Below are 19040 nucleotides of genomic sequence, written 5' to 3'. Positions count from 1 at the left end.
GGTTATTATACGCGCCAGGCCCCGGGAGGACACCCAGTGTCAGCTGGGTTATTATACGCGCCAGGCCCCGGGAGGACACCCAGTGTCAGCTCGGTTATTATACGCGCCAGGCCCCGGGAGGACACCCAGTGTCAGCTCGGTTATTATACGCGCCAGGCCCCGGGAGGACACCCAGTGTCAGCTGGGTTATTATACGCGCCAGGCCCCGGGAGGACACCCAGTGTCAGCTCGGTTATTATACGCGCCAGGCCCCGGGAGGACACCCAGTGTCAGCTGGGTTATTATACGCGCCAGGCCCCGGGAAGACACCCAGTGTCAGCTCGGTTATTATACGCGCCAGGCCCCGGGAGGACACCCAGTGTCAGCTCGGTTATTATACGCGCTGGTGTTGGTCGGGTTTGGTTCATTCTGTAGATGGAGGAAGAGTTCTTGCTGTTCTTTCTGACTCTGTGCATCCGGTCTCCTCTGTGAGTGTGGGAGCTCCGGGGCTCGGGCCGGTGGCTGGTTGGTCCCAGCACTGCCCTACCTGTCCTGGCGCTGCATTGTGTGCGTGTGTGCGTGGGTGAAGGTGACACACTGAGTGAATGAGATTTTCATGCTGTTCCTTAGGGCAGTAAAGATGCCTTGGTGACTCTTTACCACAGGGGTTGGGAACCTTTTTGGCTGAGAGAGCCATGAACACCACATATTTTAAAATGTAACTCCATGAGAGCCATATAACGACCCGTGTACGTTAGGCATTATCCAATAACAATTTGGTGTTGTCCCAGAGGACAACTGTGATTGGCTCCAGCCACCCGTAACCCTGAACATGAGCGGTAGGAAATGAATGGATTGTAATACATGAGAATGTTTTATATTTTTAATGTTATTATTTTTATTAAAGATTTGTCTGCGAGCCGGATGCAGCCATCAAAAGAGCCACATGTGGCTCGTGAGCCATAGGATCCCGACCCCTGGCCTAGGAAGAATTTTCTCTAAACTTTAATTAGGCTTATTGTCTTGATTTTTTCCTTTTTTTAAACAGGAGGAAGTAGAAGAGCTAATGGACTTCTTCCAGGCCAGTAAGAGGTATCACCTGAGTAAAAGGTTCGGCCACAGGGAGTACCTGGTCCAGAACATGCAGTCGTCAGAGGCCCGTGTGCAAGGACTTCTGGGCACGGCCGCCGCTCAGCTGACCCTCCTCATCCAGAAACACGAGAGGTAACTCCCCGGGCGCACCCCTGCCCCCGCCTCCCTCAGCCGAGACCACCTGCTTCTGTCCGGACGCACCCCTGCCCCCGCCTCCCTCAGCCGAGACCACCTGCTTCTGTCCGGACGCACCCCTGCCCCCGCCTCCCTCAGCCGAGACCACCTGCTTCTGTTCGTGCATCAGACGCTCTGGCTGCTCCGTGCTTACGTCTTAAGAAGAGCCCTCTGGCTGTAAGACTCTGTTGCATTCTAGAATTTAAAAACATGCAGGATCGTCGAGACAGCCGTGCAGTGAACCCCTCGTGCCCGTCACTCAGCTTCAGCGGGAGCGAACTCAGGGCCGGTCCTGACGTGGCTGCGGCTCTGCCCCGGGTTGTTTGAAGGCAGATCCCCCGCGTTTCACTGGGAGATCAGGGGGTGGAGGCTGACGGGAGCTGTGAGTGGGGAACCCCGTTCCCTGAGCTCCAGCCACCGCCTTGGGAATGGAACACAGACACAGGAGGCTGGTCTTGGGGTCCGAGCGGTCTTTCTCAGCAGCTCCGGGGAGGTGCCGTGCGGCCGGGTGCACGGTGGCGACTCAGCCTCCCCAGGGCAGCTCCCTCTCCTCTCTTCGGGCTCTTTCTCAGCTGGTCCTCCAAGCGCTTTTCACTGTGAACTATGAAATGTATCCCTTTTAGGTCCCGACAGGCTCTGACACAAATGGGGACAGGGACTCTAAAGGTGGTTTCTTACGAGGAGCGCAGTTTCAGGAGTCGGTTCCCCTCGGTAATTCCATTAGGATTTGGAAGCGCTGTCGCTCTGTTTGATGAGGATTCTGTAGGTGCAAATTATGTCAGCACGCCTTATCCAGAGATGCTGATGAATTTGTCACCGCCGTTGACTTGACGGTCCTGATTGGTTTCCACTCACGGAAAAGGAGAGAGTTCTTCACTTGGAGCTGAGGTGCCCGACAGCCGGCTGCACCGCAGGGAGAGGCTCCAGGGAAGGGCGTCCGCCTCTGGCTTCAGGTTCTGCCGAGAACGGCTGGCACAGTCCTGCTCCTCAAACGTGTGTCTACTCTTCATCCGTTCACCTGTTCATTCCTTCAACAAGTTCCGGTAGAGAATCTGCCCGGCACCAGGCAGGCGACCCAGCCCCAGATGCCGGCTCACTGGCTCGTATGGCAATCACAGTAGTAACAGTGTATCAGTCAGGAGTCTTCAGGAAGACAGAGAAAGCCAGATAGCCGCCAGGGGCTGGCTCGTGCAGTTACAGAGGCTGCGAAACCCCAGGATCTCCTGTCTGTAAACTGGAGACGCGCGGCAGCTGCTGCTGGGGTTCAGTCTGAGTGCGAAGGCCCGAGAAGCAGGGGAGCTCTGGTCTGGGGGCAGGAGCTGGTGAGATGTCCCAGTTCAGGCAGCGAGACAGGGAAGCAAAGCAGACAGGTCCTCCTTCCTCCTTCCTCCACCCTCTGTTCAGGGCCGGGACGGATTGGACGAGGCCCATGCACACTGGACAGGGCAGTCAGCTTTCCTGTGTCCCCCAGTTTCCATGTGGATCTCATCCTGAAACACCCTCACAGACGCAGCCAGAGACCATGTCTGATTCGGGCACCATGACCAGCTGACACGCACAGTTCCCCGCCCAGAGCACGCCCTACATTTACCTCTCGGACTCTGCTTGTACCCTTCTTGTCACCAGGACTCCCTAACCCCCTGTCTCCTCTTGCAAGATTCTGCCCGGGTGCCACAGTGGCCCCCTTGACTGTTACTTTCTCCCGGGAGTCCTGCCCACTTCCTGCCCTCCCAGGCCGTGTCTCTCCTGGTGCTGAGCTTGGTCTGCTCGCCGGCCACGACGCTGACCTCACCCTTCCTGCGTTTCCGTAATGTCTCGGCTGCCCTTTCTGTCGCTCCTTCTCTGGGGGGAAAGGCTCTTCTGATTCAAACCAAAGTCCTGTGGAGCTAACCGTCCGGCCAGAGCAACAGCTGGGCCGCCGGGAGTGTGGAGCGGGCATTAACGCTCCGTCCTCTTCATCCATCCAGGGCGGGGTACTTGGATGAGGACCAGGCGCAGGTGCTGCTGGAGCGCGCTCAGACCGAGGTCTTCTCCGTAAAGCAGAAGCTGGACAACGACCTGAAGCAGGAGAAGAAAAAGCTGCGCCAGAAATTAATCCTGAAGAGAAGACGAGAGATGCTGCAAAAGGTGCGTGAGGTATCGTGCCGTTCGCTGTTGGTGGCACCACTGTGAGTGCCCCCTGCGTGCCCGAGGTGAGCTAGCATCCGCCTGGCATCCGGGCAGGTGGCGTGGCGTGCCATCTGCGGTTGATTAGTAGTGACTTTGTGGGCATGCTGTGTCAAGAAGGGTTCTGCGGGTCCCATCCAGCCTGGGCAGAGCAGTGGATCTTGGTGGATTAGTCATGTCTGCCTGGGTAAGGGTGCAGGAGTGAGTGTCAGCCTGTTTGGGCTGTTATAACAAAAATAACAGAAATTCATGTCTCACAGTTCTGGAAGCCGGAAGCCGGAGGCCAGGGGGCCGGCTGGGTGGGGGTTCTGATGAAGGCCCTCCTCTGGGTTTGCAGATGGCTATCTGCTGTGTCCTCACGTGGCGGAAGGGGCTTGGCGTTCTGTGGGATCTCTTCCTCAGAGCACCCGTCCTGCCCACGCGAGCTCCACCCTCCTGACCCAAGCACCTCCCCGAGAGCCCCCCTCCAAATACCACCCCCTCGGGCGTTAGGCTGCAACGTGTTAGTATTTGGGAGGGCGCCAGCGTTCAGATCACAGCAGTAAGTGATGTGGTCAAGGTCAGATACCTCGTAAGTGGTAGACATGGGACTGAACCCAGACGTGTCTGACCAAGAGAGCGCCCTGGCCTTGTTCTCGACAAGAACCTGCTCAGCTGTGTGCCCCCCTTGGGAGACGGGAGACCGACACGTGTACACAGAAGTGCCCCGTAGCGGGCCCCAGTGACGCGCAGGGGAAGTGGCCCTTTCTGCTGGGAAGGCTTTACTGAGCTCGTGCAGCGTGGACTGAGTCCAGGGGAACGAGGGTGCGTTTGACGCGTCCACGGCCAGAAAGAACATTGCAGGCCGCGGGGAGGTGTCTGGTGTGAAGGTGAAGTGCCCAGGCCAGAGTTCCCGGCTGTGCCTGGGACCTGAGAACGTGATGAGCTGGGGTGTGTGGAGGGACGGGGGCAGGGGCAGGGCCGGAGGGGGTGTGCCCAGGAGTGAGGGCACAGTGGGCGGGGGGGGGGGTTACCTTCCCCTGAGAATGTGCGGAGCTGGGGTGTGTGGAGGGACGGGGGCAGGGGCAGGGTGGAGGGGGTGTGCCCAGGAGTGAGGGCGCAGTGGGCGGGGGTTACCTTCCTCTGAGGACGTGAGGAGCTGGGGCGTGTGGAGGGGTGGGGGCAGGGGCAGGGGCAGAGGGGTGTGCCCAGGAGTGAGGGCGCAGTGGGCGGGGGTTACCTTCCTCTGAGGATGTGAGGAGCTGGGGTGTGTGGAGGGGCGGGGGCAGGGGCAGGGGCAGAGGGGTGTGCCCAGGAGTGAGGGCACAGTGGGCGGGGGTTACCTTCCTCTGAGGACGTGAGGAGCTGGGGTGTGTGGAGGGGCGGGGGCAGGGGCAGGGGCAGAGGGGTGTGCCCAGGAGTGAGGGCGCAGTGGGCGGGGGTTACCTTCCTCTGAGGACGTGAGGAGCTGGGGTGTGTGGAGGGGCGGGGGCAGGGGCAGGGGCGGAGGGGGTGTGCCCAGGAGTGAGGGCGCAGTGGGCGGGGGGTTACCTTCCCCTGAGGACAGTGGCGAATGTCGAAGGGTTTTACGAACCCGTGAGAGGCTCTATCAGTCCGCCCGGTGAGGTCCGATGAGGACCCAGACTGAGACAGCGCCCTCAGCCGGGGGGTAAGGAGAGCTTCCGAGGACATCCGGAAGGTACAGGATGGTACCTAGCTGGTGTCTGGAGCGATTTCAGAAAGGAGCGAAGGGATTACAGAGTAACTTTTTTTTTTTAATTAAAAAAAATTTTATTGATTGATTTTGATGAGAGAGGAAAAGAGAGAGACAGACAGAGAAGAACATAGATCTGTCCCTGTATATGCCCTGACCAGGGATCGAACCAGCAACCTCTGCACTTTGGGATGATGCTCTTAGCCATCAAGCTATCCAGCAGGGCCTAGAATAACTTTTGAACTTGATTGATACAAACTCTGCTTTTTTAATAATCATGTTTGGGGCCCAGCAGGAAGCCATGATTCTCACCTTGACTGTTGAACCGCACCCCGTCCTTGAGCACGACCTTGCCATCTCCCCTGGCTAAAAGCCGAAGTGATGGTCCCCTCCCCTGACGGTCGGGCCTGATGTGAGGTTAGGGCCTGCAAGGACAGGCGGGTGGGCGGGCAGCTGGGAGCCCAGCCTCCTCCAGGAGGACTGTTTCTTGCAGCTGCTTTTGATAAATAGTGGGAGTGCCACAGTTAGGATGTAGCCCCCAAAGGTGAAGGTTTATGTTCTGTCCCAGTGCTGAGAGCACCTCCTTTGTAGAATGAGGTAATTGATATTCTCTGGTCACCAGCACCCACGAACATAAAGAAGACCATCCGTGCCTCTGGTTGGTTGGCTCAGCGGTAGAGTGTCAGCCTGGTGTCTCGGGTTCGATTCCCGACCAGGGCACACAGGAGAGGCACCCATCTGCTTCTCCACCCCTCCCCCTCTCCTTCCTCTCTGTCTCTCTCTTCCCCGCCCGCAACCAAGGCTGCATTGGAGCAAAGTTGGCCCGGGCTCTGAGGATGGCTCTGTGGCCTCTGCCTCAGATGCTAGAATGGCTCTGGATGCAACAGAGCGACGCCACAGAGGGGCAGAGCATTGCCCCCTGGTGGGCGTGCCGGGTGGATCCCGGTCGGGTACATGCGGGAATCTGTCTGACTGCCTCCCTGATTCTAACTTCGGAAAAATACAAAAGAAAAGAAAAGAAAAAGACCATCCGTGTCCTCACAAAGCAGAACTGAGACTCTCTACAGCTGTGCTGTTATAAATAACACCACGGCGAACATCTTCATGCATATCAGCTTTTTACACCCCCCCCCCCCACTGGCCTTTGCTCTTGCTGTTCTTTCTCTGAGGAGTGTTCTTTCTCCATAGTTAACCTGGTTAAAGTATGACCTCATTCCTCAGGTCTCACTTGGGTCTTCTTCCTGAAAAGGTCTTCCCTCACCTTATGTACGTGGTCTCTCATGGACCTCAGGGTTTTGGGTTCTTTTTTCTTACAATATCACAATTTGCGGTTGCTCCGTGCCTAGGACGTAGTACTAATGGTAGCGGACCTTCTTCCATGTGAGGTCTGCACCAGGCACCAGCTACGCGTGTGGTGAGCAACTCCCTGGGTCCTCACACCTGCTCCGCGAGGCAGATGCCCTTCTCCCCACGTCACAGGTTAGGAAACGGAGTCACAGCCAGGAGGGGACGCTCTCCTCCGCTAACTCAGCTCGTCCGTGGAGAAGCCAGGATTGGAACCTGGGGCTCTGCCTCTGGGGCTTCCCCTAGTCAGTGAATGAGCGTTTGGCCAACGTTGAACAAATGAAGTTTTCCCTGTGTTTTGGGTTGGTTTCTTAAGGATAATTTTCTGAATGTGAGCATGTTGGGGAGAAGGCTTAGACCGGCTGAGCCTCGGTTGACTCATTTCCAGAGGGTTTTCCCAAAGGGCTTCGGAGGACTGAACTTTTCCCCTGCTCATTTTCCCTTCTGACTTCCGGCCAGCACAAGGAGCAGCGGAGGGAGCAGCTGTCCGTCGGGGAGGCCTTCCGAGCCGCCGAGGATGCGGGCCAGTACCTGGGCCAGTGGCGCAGCCTGGTGGCGGGCCACAGCGCTGCCCTCGAGGAGCTGCAGGAGCGTCTGGACCAGGCGGCCCTGGACGACCTCCGGGCCCTGACCCTCGCCCTGTTCGGGAGAGCCACCGAGGAGCTGGGGCGCCTGCAGCACTCCGCCATGACCCAGGAGCTGCTCAAGCGCGGCGTGCCCTGGCTCTTCCTGCAGCAGATCCTGGAGGAGCACAGCAAGGAGATGGCCGCCCGGGCCGGGCAGCTCGAGGGCGAGCAGAGGGACAGGGACCAGGAGGGTGTCCAGAGCGTCAGGCAGAGGCTGAAGGACGACGCTCTGGAGGCCTCGACGGAGGAGCAGGCGGAGCTGAGACACTGGGGCCACCTGATCTTCATGTGAGTGTTCCTGAGTGTCTCCCTTGTCTCCTGTCCTCACAGGTGTCCCTTGATTCCTGTCCCCACAGGTGCCCCTTGTCTCCTGTCCCACCCAGGTCTCCCTTGTCTCCTGTCCCCACAGGTGACCCTTGTCTCCTGTCCCCACAGGTGTCCCTTGTCTCCTGTCCCTCCCAGGTCTCCCTTGTCTCCCGTCCCCACAGGTGTCCCTTGTCTCCTGTCCCTCCCAGGTCTCCCTTGTCTCCTGTCCCCACAGGTGACCCTTGTCTCCTGTCCCCACACGTGTCCCTTGTCTCCTGTCCCCACAGGTGACCCTTGTCTCCTGTCCCCACAGGTGTCCCTTGTCTCCTGTCCTCACAGGTCTCCCTTGTCTCCTGTCCCTCCCAGGTCTCCCTTGTCTCCTGTCCCCACAGGTGACCCTTGTCTCCTGTCCCTCCACAGGTGTCCCTTGTCTCCTGTCCTCACAGGTCTCCCTTGTCTCCTGTCCCCACAGGTGTCCCTTGTCTCCTGTCACTCCCAGGTCTCCCTTGTCTCCTGTCCCTCCCAGGTCTCCCTTGTCTCCTGTCCCCACAGGTGACCCTTGTCTCCTGTCCCCACAGGTGTCCCTTGTCTCCTGTCCTCACAGGTCTCCCTTGTCTCCTGTCCCCACAGATCTCCCTTGTCTCCTGTCCCTCCCAGGTCTCCCTTGTCTCCTGTCCCCACAGGTGACCCTTGTCTCCTGTCCCTCCCAGGTCTCCCTTGTCTCCTGTCCCTCCCAGGTCTCCCTTGTCTCCTGTCCCTCCCAGGTCTCCCTTGTCTCCTGTCCCCACAGGTGTCCCTTGTCTCCTGTCACTCCCAGGTCTCCCTTGTCTCCTGTCCCTCCCAGGTCTCCCTTGTCTCCTGTTCCCACAGGTGACCCTTGTCTCCTGTCCCCACAGGTGTCCCTTGTCTCCTGTCCATCCTTAGGTCTCCCTTGTCTCCTGTCCTCACAGGTGTCCCTTGTCTCCTGTCCCCACAGGTGTCCCTTGTCTCCTGTCCCCACAGGTCTCCCTTGACTCCTGTCCCCACAGGTGTCCCTTGTCTCCTGTCCCCACAGGTGACCCTTGTCTCCTGTCCCCACAGGTGTCCCTTGTCTCCTGTCCCCACAGGTGACCCTTGTCTCCTGTCCCCACAGGTCTCCCTTGTCTCCTGTCCCCACAGGTCTCCCTTGTCTCCTGTCCCTCCCTAGGTGAGGGAGGGATTCCACCCTGAGGTATGGGATGGCTGAACACACATCTGACACTGGACAGATGAGACTGACAGCAGTTGAGTAGTCACGTATACTCACAGCCCAGGAGAGAAGGACACCACATGTCACCCGGGGCCACTCAGGGGTTACAGGGACCAGGCAGGGCTGTGGGAGGCAGGCTTTGTAGTAACAGCAGGGCGAGGTGCCCCCGAGTTCCCATGGGGGGTGTGACTGCTTTGCTTGACTAATTCTGTGGGCGGACAGGTAACTGAAACCCACTAGTGATGGATAAGCAGGAACTGCACCTGGTCCCTGGATAAGAAGTGATGTTTGCCGAGGGGAGGGGCGCCTCTTGTCCCTTTAACCAGTGGTCCTACCGGTCAGTATTCCTTAAAGTTGCTTTTCCTTTCAACAAACCAACCCACCCACCAACCTAGAAAACCCACTGCAGCCACGAAACAAAACCAAAACCCTTTTACTGTTCTTTTCTTCGTTGAGGCGCTCCACAGTTTAAATTCTGAATTGATAGCCCTTTTTTTATTAGAAACAGTTTCCCTGACCTAGGGTTGTGGAGGGGATGTTGTGAGTTTGGAGTGGGCGAGAGGGGAGGGGAGTGAATCTTTCTCAGTCTATCTGCTGAGTCCATCTGTCTCTCCCCCTCCCACCCAAACTGATGATCCAGTAGCTCTGCTGGCTCCACCCTGGTGGTCCACCCCGTCCACCCGGTGGTCCACTCCATCCACCCAGTGGTCCATGACATTCACCGGTGATCCACCCCGTCCACCAAAGTGGTCCACCCCGTCCACCCGGTGGTCCATGCCATCCACCGGTGATCTACCCCGTCCACCAAAGTGGTCCACCCCGTCCACCCGGTGGTCCATGCCATCCACCGGTGATCCACCCCATCCACCAAAGTGGTCCACCCCGTCCACCCGGTGGTCCACGCCATCCACCGGTGATCCACCCCGTCCACCAAAGTGGTCCACCCCGTCCACCCGGTGGTCCATGCCATCCACCGGTGATCCACCCCATCCACCAAAGTGGTCCACCCCGTCCACCCGGTGGTCCATGCCATCCACCGGTGATCCACCCCATCCACCTGGTGGTCCATGCCATCCACCAGTGGTCCACGCCATCCACCCGGTGGTCCACCCCGTCCACCCAGTGGTCCATGCCATCCACCGGTGGTCCACCCCGTCCACCCAGTGGTCCACCCCGTCCACCCAGTGGTCCATGCCATCCACCGGTGGTCCACCCCGTCCACCAAAGTGGTCCACCCCGTCCACCCGGTGGTCCATGCCATCCACCAGTGATCCACCCCGTCCACCCGGTGGTCCACCCCGTCCACCCAGTGGTCCATGCCATCCACCGGTGGTCCACCCCGTCCACCAAAGTGGTCCACCCCGTCCACCCAGTGGTCCATGCCATCCACCGGTGATCCACCCCGTCCACCAAAGTGGTCCACCCCGTCCACCCGGTGGTCCATGCCATCCACCGGTGATCCACCCCGTCCACCAAAGTGGTCCACCCCGTCCACCAAAGTGGTCCACCCCATCCACCCAATGGTCCACCCCGTCCACCTGGTGGTCCATGCCATCCACCCGTGGTCCACCCCATCCACCCGTGGTCCACCCCGTCCACCCGGTGGTCCATGCCACCCACCAGTGGTCCACCCCGTCCACCCGGTGGTCCATGCCATCCACCCGGTGATCCACCCCGTCTACCCGGTGGTCCACCCTGTCCACCCGGTGGTCCATGCCATCCACCAGTGGTCCACCCCGTCCACCCAATGGTCCACCCCATCCACCGGTGGTCCACCCGGTGGTCCATGCCACCCACCAGTGGTCCACCCCATCCACCCAGTGGTCCACGCCATCCACCGGTGGTCCACCCCATCCACCCGGTGGTCCACGCCATCCACCGGTGGTCCACCCCATCCACCCGGTGGTCCACGCCATCCACCGGTGGTCCACCCCATCCACCCGGTGGTCCACGCCATCCACCGGTGGTCCACCCCGTCCACCCGGTGGTCCACCCCATCCACCCCAGTGGTCCACCCCAGTAGTCCACTCCATCCACTGGTGGTCCACCCCATTCACCCCGGTGGTCCACTCCATCCACTGGTGGTCCACTCCATCCACCAGTGGTCCACCCTGTCCACCCAGTGGCCCACCCCGTTCACCCCGAGGCCGGCACTCTCCTCAGACCCTTGGAGGGCTCCTACAGCAGAGCGCCGTCCTGCAGTGCCCATCCTTGGTGGTGTATACCTCCCACGGGACAGGATTCTCCAGTCTCAAGGATTTACTGCCTCCTCCACTCCATGCTATTGCCCGGACTGACCTTGCCGCCAGGGAGAGTGGGTCCCCTGGTTTTGGCAGCGAGCGAGGTCCTGGTTTAGATCAAGGGACTGTTTGGCTCTTTCCCATCTCACTTTAGTGATTCTGTCCTCATCTATTTCCCAATGCTTGTTTTCTTTTTTAAAAAAAGAAAAGCATTCCATTGATTGCTAGAAAGAAAGAGAGAGAGAAGCATCAACTCATTGTTCCACTTAGTTGTTCTATTTAGTTGTATATTCATTGATTGCTTTTTTTTTTTTTCCTGAAGTTGGAAACAGGGAGGCAGTCAGACAGATTCCCGCATGCGCCCGACCAGGATCCACCCAGCATGCCCACCAGGGGGCGATGCTCTGCCCATCTAGGGCGTTGCTCTGTTGCAACTAGAGCCATTCTAGCGCCTGAGGCAGAGGCCATGGAGCCATCCTCAGCGCCCGGGCCAACTCTGCTCCAATGGAGCCTTGGCTGCGGGAGGGCAAGAGAGAGACAGAGAGGAAGGAGAGGGGGAGGGGTGGAGAAGCAGATGGGCGCTTCTCCTGTGTGCCCTGGCTGGGAATCAAACCCGGGACTCCTGCATGCCAGGCCAACGCTCTACCACTGAGCCAACTGGCCAGGGCCCATTGATTGCTTTTTATATGTGTCCTGACCGGGATTGAACCCTTGACCTCGGTGTGCCGGGATGACACTTTATCCACTGAGCTACCCGGCCAGGGTGTAGTGTTTGTTTCCTGGAACAGAATTGCCACCTCCTCCAAGCCCAGGAAAGTCAGATCCTGACACGCCGTTGTCCTGCTCCCACACGTTGTTCTGCGCAGTCATTATTCCGCTCACCTTCCACTCCACCACAGTCTCTCTCTCCGTCCTGACCTGCTCTGACTCTCCGAAGCATCTGAATGTGACATCCCTATTATCAGACAGTCATTCTCTTCAACTTCACCGGGCTCCGTGCGGCGGGGTTGTTCCTAGAGCCGCCACCGATCTGGTCGTCCTGCAGGGGAAAGAGAACTCTCACCCTGCTATTAGAAAGCTCTTTATGACGTCCCTCTGGGTGGGACAGGGGTCGACCAGCAGCGCAAGCGGTGCCAGTCCGCTCCTGCACTTGGCTTATTTATGATTCTGAAAGGTTATGGCCTTCATTCCGGAGGCATTATGTAAAAATGTCTGCACATTCGTTTTGAAATATGTTTTTATAAGCCTCCCGGTTCCCAGCAGGATGGAGTCGCTGCCCTGGTCGGATAAAGTAGGAATGAATAAGAATGCATATTTTTGCCAGGGAGAGAGACTTCTTTCCTGAGCGCATGCCTGGATTAGAAAGTCCTTCGGGGTCAGAGAGCCTGTGTCCCGTGTTCCTGTGTTAGCTTGGTGCCTGCGTCAGAGAGGAGGAAGACAAGAGCGCCCTGGCTGGATCGGTGCAAAGACGGGCAAGAAGGACTTGTTGATTTCCGCGTTGCCTTCACTTTGGATTCCGTGTAACCAGCAAACACAGGGGACCGAGGGGCTGCGGAGGGCTGGTACGATGGAGCAGCCGCGATTTCTGAGGTCCTTTAAAAAAAAAAACAATGGAGAGAGAAACCCAAGAGAGGGGTGTCAGCGATGTGGGCTCGAGGTCCCTGGCGGTCTTACCCTGTTTCCGGGAGAGACCTTCCCAGCTGGGCCCACAGCGGTCGGTCATCAGCAAGGTTTCTGGCATGGAATAGGTTTTCTCTAAATGGTCCTTGTCTTTAAGACCCAGTGCAAGGGCCCCCTGGTCCCTGACCCACCTGAGCTGAGTTGGGCATCTCTCCTCTGGGCTGCTAGTCCCATTGACAGTGTACACAGCTGCCCAGGGTCAACGGGCCAGACTTTGTTTCCAGGTCTGTTTTCAAAGTGAGACCAGCTTATCTTCCAGGTCACAAACACAGAAGACCTGTTGCCTTTTCTCAGACCCCCTCCCAGCCCCGTGCATTCAACTCTGAATTCTCAGCTCCGGTAGGGTGTTGTGTCCGGCATAGCAGACTTTTAGACGTTCAAGAAATATGACCAGCTTGAAGACGTGATTAAGGAGATGATGGTTTTATTTTTCCCCGGTCGTGAATTTAACTAATGACTTTTGCTAGCTGAATGCTCAGCTTAACTACCCCCAGCACAACCCCCACTATTTTCTATGGATGAGAACACGTGTGTTCTTTTTTTAAAAAAAAAGTTGTTGTTTTTTTAACTTTTTAAAAATTCATTTTTCAGTTACAGTGGATGTACGATATCATAACAGTATCGGGTGCACACCGTAGTGATTAAACATTTATATAATGTGTGAAGTGACCACCCCAATGATTCTAGTCCCCATCTGACACCACATGTCATTATTACAACATTATTGACTATATTCCCTGAGCCCTGTGATCGTTTTTATAACTGGAAATTTGTACTTTTTAATCCCTTTCACCTTTTCCGCCCCTCCCCCCCAACCCCCTCTCATCTGGAAACCATCAGTTGTTCTCTGTATCTGTGAGTTTGTTTCTGTTTTATTTTCTTTACTCGATTCCACCTATAAGTGACATCATAGAGTATTTGTCTTTGACTTATTTAATGGAGCATAATACCCTGTGGGTCCGTCCCTGTTGTCATAGACGACGGCAGGAGGTCATCGCCGCCTCGTTGGCAGCAGCCCCCCAGCGGAAGCATCCTGGGCATCCGTCAGCGGGGCCGGCGGGCAGGCAGGCGGGTGAAGAAGAGGTGGTGTGTGTAGCGGTGGACTCACCACTGAGCCGCACTGCCGTTCTTGCTCTCCCAGGAGGCTCTGCGCCTCGGCCTTCTCCCTGTCGGAGGACGAGCTGCTCAGGATGCGTCAGGATGTCCACGGCTGCTTTGCCCAGATGGACAGGAGCTTGGCCCTGCCCCGAGTCCGGGCCCGCGTCCTGCTGCAGCGGCTGCACGCTGCGTGGCGGGAGGCAGAGTGCCTGAAGCTGGACCAGGCCCTGGCGGCCCCCGAGCTGCAGGTAGGAGGGGCGTCGCCGAGGGAGGCCCCTGGATGGCAGAGCCAGGCCATCTCCTGCCCACGGTTTGGGATCCAGTACCGCCCTGGGCTCATCTCGGCTCCCCCGCCCTTCCCCACCCTCTCCTCTCCGGCCACTTCGGCGTCGGCTGTTCCTAGAACCGCCAAGCTTGTCCGGACCTTAAGGTCTGTTGTGGGCACACTGGTGCCCAGCCCGGAGCCCCTTGCCTCGGCCCCTGCACTGTCCACCAGCGGCCATGAACCAGAACTTAGGAACTGCCTGGTGCATAGGAGGTGTGCGATAAATTCTAAATTCTGTTCACTAATCATTGAGTCCCTAAGGACTTGGGCTCTAAGCGCTGCAGGGTCAGATTTCCACCCCCTTTCTTCAGTCCTCTCTGTGGCTCTCTGCCAGGACGGAAGTTCTACCGTGATCTCAGCAGGTGTCAGTAAACTGACTTACTGGAGGGAGGTTCAGGGATGTGAGGGAGAGGGAAGTTCTGATTCGTAGCATTTGCCCGTTTCCCTGGTGTAAATGCTCCATCTAAGACCAGTTTCAGGCTGTGAACTTGGCATCACTGTGCGTAGGGTTGGGGTGATTTCCACTGCCTCTCCCTCCCCCACCCTGGCCCCTCTTAGCCTTATCTCCCCTGAGCCCCTTTGTATTCTCTGGACTTCAAGGTCTTGCCCACCAGCCTGGCTCTGTTCCTAAGAGGCATTGACCCACAATTTTCTTTTTGTGTGTGTGTGTGGGGGTATTTCTGTTAGCTCAGATAGTGGAGTTGGCGGAGCCCAGCCAATTCCATTTAAAGAATTGGAGCTCAGGAGTCAGGACACTGGGCTGTAGTCCTCAGGGCTCCTGCGATGTGGCCTTAGGCCCCTGGATATGCTCTCCTGGCCTCCATCTCCTCCTCTGTCAGATGGGGGTGTTCTGAGATAAGTGAATTACCATGTCTGCGCTTTCCTCCTCTGATGGGATGGACATGGGCCACCACCCCACGGTCAGCCTAAGTGACTGTTCAGGACGCCAGGGCAGAGTCTGGTGGGCAGGCCTGATTCCGTGTCTAGAGAAGGCCCTGGGGGATCGTGGGACCTCCGGGGATGCAGCAGAGAGGAGAAAGGGCAGGTGGGTGAGCTGGGAAGGGGGGGGGGACCAGCCCTCTCCAGGGAGCGCCCCCGCCAGGAGCTGTGTGCATCCCCGGTGTGTGGTGGTGTGTGTCCTGTTCTCTCTGCTGGGCTGTGTTGTGCTGTTGTGTTGTTATGTTACCTTCTGTTGTGTTACATCATGCTGTGACGTTGTGTCATGCTGTTACGCTAGATTGTGAGGCAGATGATAAGCTGTGTTGCATTGTGTTCTGTTTGTTACGTGGTGTGTTCTCACACTAATCTGATGAGGCAGGTGTCCATTTCACAGGTGTGCAAAAGGAGGCTCAGAGTTGGTGGCATCTGATACACGCATCCACTGGTTGAATAACAGTTTGCTGAGCACCCCTGACCTCTCCGTCGTCCACTTTGCTGAGCACCCCTGACCTCTCCGTCGCCCACTTTGCTGAGCACCCCTGACCTCTCCGTTGTCCACTGCAGCCCCAAGCTTCTTCCCCTGCAGGCCCTGAAACCCTCCGCTCCCGATTCCTCACGTGCTTGACCCCGTCTTGTCACGCAGGTCTCAGCGCTCTGTCGCTTGCTGACGTTTGTGAAGAAGCTAATGCATGTGTGTGCAGGCCGGGCGCCCTGTGCGGGCTGTGTGCACGGCGTCTCCGTGAGCTGTCGTGCACACCTGCTCAGCGGCTGCTGTCCTCCCCACTCCCTGTCACCATGTCCCCTGTCTCCTATCCCTCATCGGCCATCTGAGAGTGCCTCTTAGTTACTGGTTTTCATGTTCGCTGTTGTTTTTCTCCACTGTTCTGTAAGCGTCACGAGGGTGGGCCCCCGGCCGATTGGTTCCCCGCTCAGAGGGGTGATGGGCGGAGGTCTCACCAGTGGGGAGGAGCTGGATCCGTGTTGGGGGCGCGGTTTGTCTGACCGCAGGGCTCCGGCTCTGCCCAGCCGAGGTCCCCTGTTCCCTTTGGCGGGAGGAGCCCACTGGAGACCGTGAAGACGAGAGCCCGTGAACTGACCTTATCCCGGGAAAATGTACCCCCTTCCCCTCTCCCACCGGAGGCAGCATACGGTCCCTCGGCTTCCGGAGACGGGGCCGCGGGCACGTGCTGGTGGTCACTTTCCTGCCCACGTCTGCTCTCATCCTCTCCAGCAACAGTCCAAGGCGAGGAAGTCACGCGCCAAGAATAAAAGCAAGATAGACCTTCTGAGGAAGAGCATCGAAGAGAAGATCCAGCTCTTTGACGAGCCGGCCCCTGAAGACCTGGTGGAAAAGGTCAGTGCTCCGTCGCACCTGCTGTTTCCCGTTGCCCTGGGCAGGGCTGGCGGCCACCGTCTGCAGGGCGCACAGAGCCCCCAGGACCGCGGCTCTCCATCTCCCCCAAACACGTGTTTCTGAACCGTGGTCCTCTGCCTGGAACTCCCTCCTCCGCCTGTCCGCCTGGCGGCCCCAGGTCCATCCTTGCGCCTCCCCTGGAACTCCCTCCTCCGCCTGTCCGCCTGGCGGCCCCAGGTCCATCCTTGCGCCTCCCCTGGAACTCCCTCCTCCGCCTGTCCGCCTGGCGGCCCCAGGTCCATCCTTGCGCCTCCCCTGGAACTCCCTCCTCCGCCTGTCCGCCTGGCGGCCCCAGGTCCATCCTTGCGCCTCCCCTGGAACTCCCTCCTCCGCCTCTGCCTGGTGATCCCAGGTCCATCCTTGCGCCTCCCCTGGAACTCCCTCCTCCGCCTGGCGGTCCCAGGTCCATCCTTGGGCCTCCCCTGGAACTCCCTCCTCCGCCTGGCGGTCCCAGGTCCATCCTTGGGCCTCCCCTGGAACTCCCTCCTCCGCCTGGCGGTCCCAGGTCCATCCTTGGGCCTCCCCTGGAACTCCCTCCTCCGCCTGTCCGCCTGGCGGTCCCAGGTCCATCCTTGGGCCTCCCCTGGAACTCCCTCCTCCGCCTGTCCGCCTGGCGGCCCCAGGTCCATCCTTGCGCCTCCCCTGGAACTCCCTCCTCCGCCTGTCCGCCTGGCGGTCCCAGGTCCATCCTTGCGCCTCCCCTGGAACTCCCTCCTCCGCCTGTCCGCCTGGCGGTCCCAGGTCCATCCTTGGGCCTCCCCTGCGGCCGCCTCCATGGCCGTGGCCACCCCGTCTTCATGCCGGGCCCTGACTGAGCAGCTCGCACGGGTAGTCCCACTCCCGTCACCCTCCCTGGTGTCCTGCGCACCCTCCTCCATGCGCCCACAGCCACCTGGCCACCCTCTCCCGCCCGGATTCCCATCACTTCCTCGGCACGCTCTGTTCCCCTGCACGGTGCGCACGGCTGCACGGTGCTTATCCATCCCTGGAGTCACCCCCCCTCCGTCTTTACCAGGATTGCTGGACCCAGTCTCCTTAGCTGTCTAGGTGTCCCCTCTTTCGGGAAACCTTATGGGAACACCCAGTTCTTCCCACGTGTTCCCCCGCCCTCACTCCCTTTCTCATTGGAAGGCGTGCTGTACTGTCCATTCATCCCACTAGTAGTCTGAGGAGGCAGCCCAGGTCAGTCCCAGGCTCCGTGCTGATGAGCTCGGGCTGCAGCATGACTGAGGCAGGCCTGGGCCCTGCGCTCACAGGGCACACGTTCTAGTCGGGGAAGATGGACAGCAAGCACTTAAAATGACAGACCATGGGCCCTGGCTGGTTGGCTCAGTGGTAGAATGTCGGCCCGGTATGTGGAAGTTCTGGGTTTGATTCCCCTCCAGGGCACACAGGAGAAGCACCCACCTGCTTCTCCACCATTCCCCCTCTCCTTTCTTTCTATCCCTCCCTTCCCCTCCTGAAGCCAAGGCTCCATGGGAGCAAAGTTGGCCCGGGCGCTGAGGATGGCTCTGTGGCCTCCGCCTCAGGTGCTAGAATGGCTCCGGTTGCAGCGAAGCAATGCCCCAGATGGGCAGAGCATCACCCCCTGGTGGGCATGCCGGGTGGATCCCGGTCAGGTGCATGCGGGAGTCTCTCTGCTTCCCCACTTCTCACTTCAGAAAAATACAAAAAAAAAAAAAAAAAATGACAGACCATGATCAGTGCCTATGGACACAAATAAGATGAGGGGATAGTGACCGTGGTTGGGGTGAAGGAGAGGTGGGATCGACTGTGGGTGGGAGAGTCGGGTTGGGTCTCCTTGGGGAGGTGACATTTAGAAGTTGACACCAGGTGATCCCTGCCCGATTGCCTGCTGTCCCCTAGCAAGTGTTCAGGAGAGGTAGGTTCAGGGAATGGATGGATCTAGCCTCATTTTAGAGCTGCTGGTTTTGTTCATCTCTTTCGTCCGTGTTCTTTGCATGGTTTTTATTTTATTTATTTTATTTATGTACATGTATTTCTCAAATGCATAAGCTGGCGAAGAGCCAGAGAGTGTGCTCTGGGCAAGGTCAGGGGTTTCTTCCAGGTGTGTTCAGGTTGTCACTGTGTAAGGGACCAGGAAGGAGCACCCTGGACCCACTCAGGACGGAAAGCGGAGAAAGAAGACAAGGGGAAGGCAGGTGGAGGAGAAAGTGTCATCTTTCTTAATGTTAGAGGGTGTTTCCCACAGCTGTGCAGTGAGGGGCGCACACGCCTGGGCTCCCACATCCGTTCAGTGAGGCCTGCGACAATGGTCGCCCACCAGTCCCAGGGTCCTGGGATGCGCTCGGGCAGAAAGGCACGTTGTAACTTGCAAGGGGGCGCCACCGCGGGTTTTTCCCAACAATGGAGCAGCTCCAGGGGACATTGGTCTGACACACAGGGAAAGGCAGAGGAGGGACGTTCGTCAGCTGTGACCTTCTGGTGGCAGCCCCCCTGCCCAGTCACCTGCTCCCTTGTGGAAGGTGTCAGCAGGAGAGGCTCTCCCCCCCGTCAGCAGCTCCCATGATTCTCCCGGAATCGAGCGATTGCGTCTCAGCATCTGAGAGGCAGCTGTTCCGATGTTTCACTTGCAGGGTAGTTGCAGAGAGATGACAGCCTGAGTGGGCGTGCCCGCAGCTCGAAGTGATGCGACTGTGTTTCTGGACCAGGGAGTCCTTCAAAGCTTATGAGCTGTAGAGATGAAGCCAGGCTGGGCTGACCGCTTCCCGGAGA

The 19040-nt window shown here is 58.4% G+C and overlaps 1 protein-coding gene across 3 annotated transcripts in view; it reads left to right on the top strand.

The window, feature by feature from the left end:
* EVC2 (EvC ciliary complex subunit 2) overlaps positions 1-19040 on the top strand; it is a 90789-nt gene that overhangs the window by 50941 nt on the left and 20808 nt on the right. For all 3 annotated transcript variants that reach the window (XM_066280779.1, XM_066280776.1, XM_066280777.1), the window contains 5 exons: positions 1028-1203; positions 3213-3372; positions 6908-7362; positions 13670-13874; positions 16122-16244. In XM_066280779.1, coding sequence (XP_066136876.1) covers positions 1028-1203; positions 3213-3372; positions 6908-7362; positions 13670-13874; positions 16122-16244 — 1119 coding nt within the window. The remainder of the gene's footprint in view (positions 1-1027; positions 1204-3212; positions 3373-6907; positions 7363-13669; positions 13875-16121; positions 16245-19040) is intronic.

The sequence above is a fragment of the Saccopteryx bilineata genome, chromosome 5 (assembly GCF_036850765.1).
Source record: "Saccopteryx bilineata isolate mSacBil1 chromosome 5, mSacBil1_pri_phased_curated, whole genome shotgun sequence".
NCBI classification, from domain to species: Eukaryota; Metazoa; Chordata; class Mammalia; order Chiroptera; family Emballonuridae; genus Saccopteryx; species Saccopteryx bilineata.
This window is presented reverse-complemented; position numbering and strand designations above follow the sequence as displayed.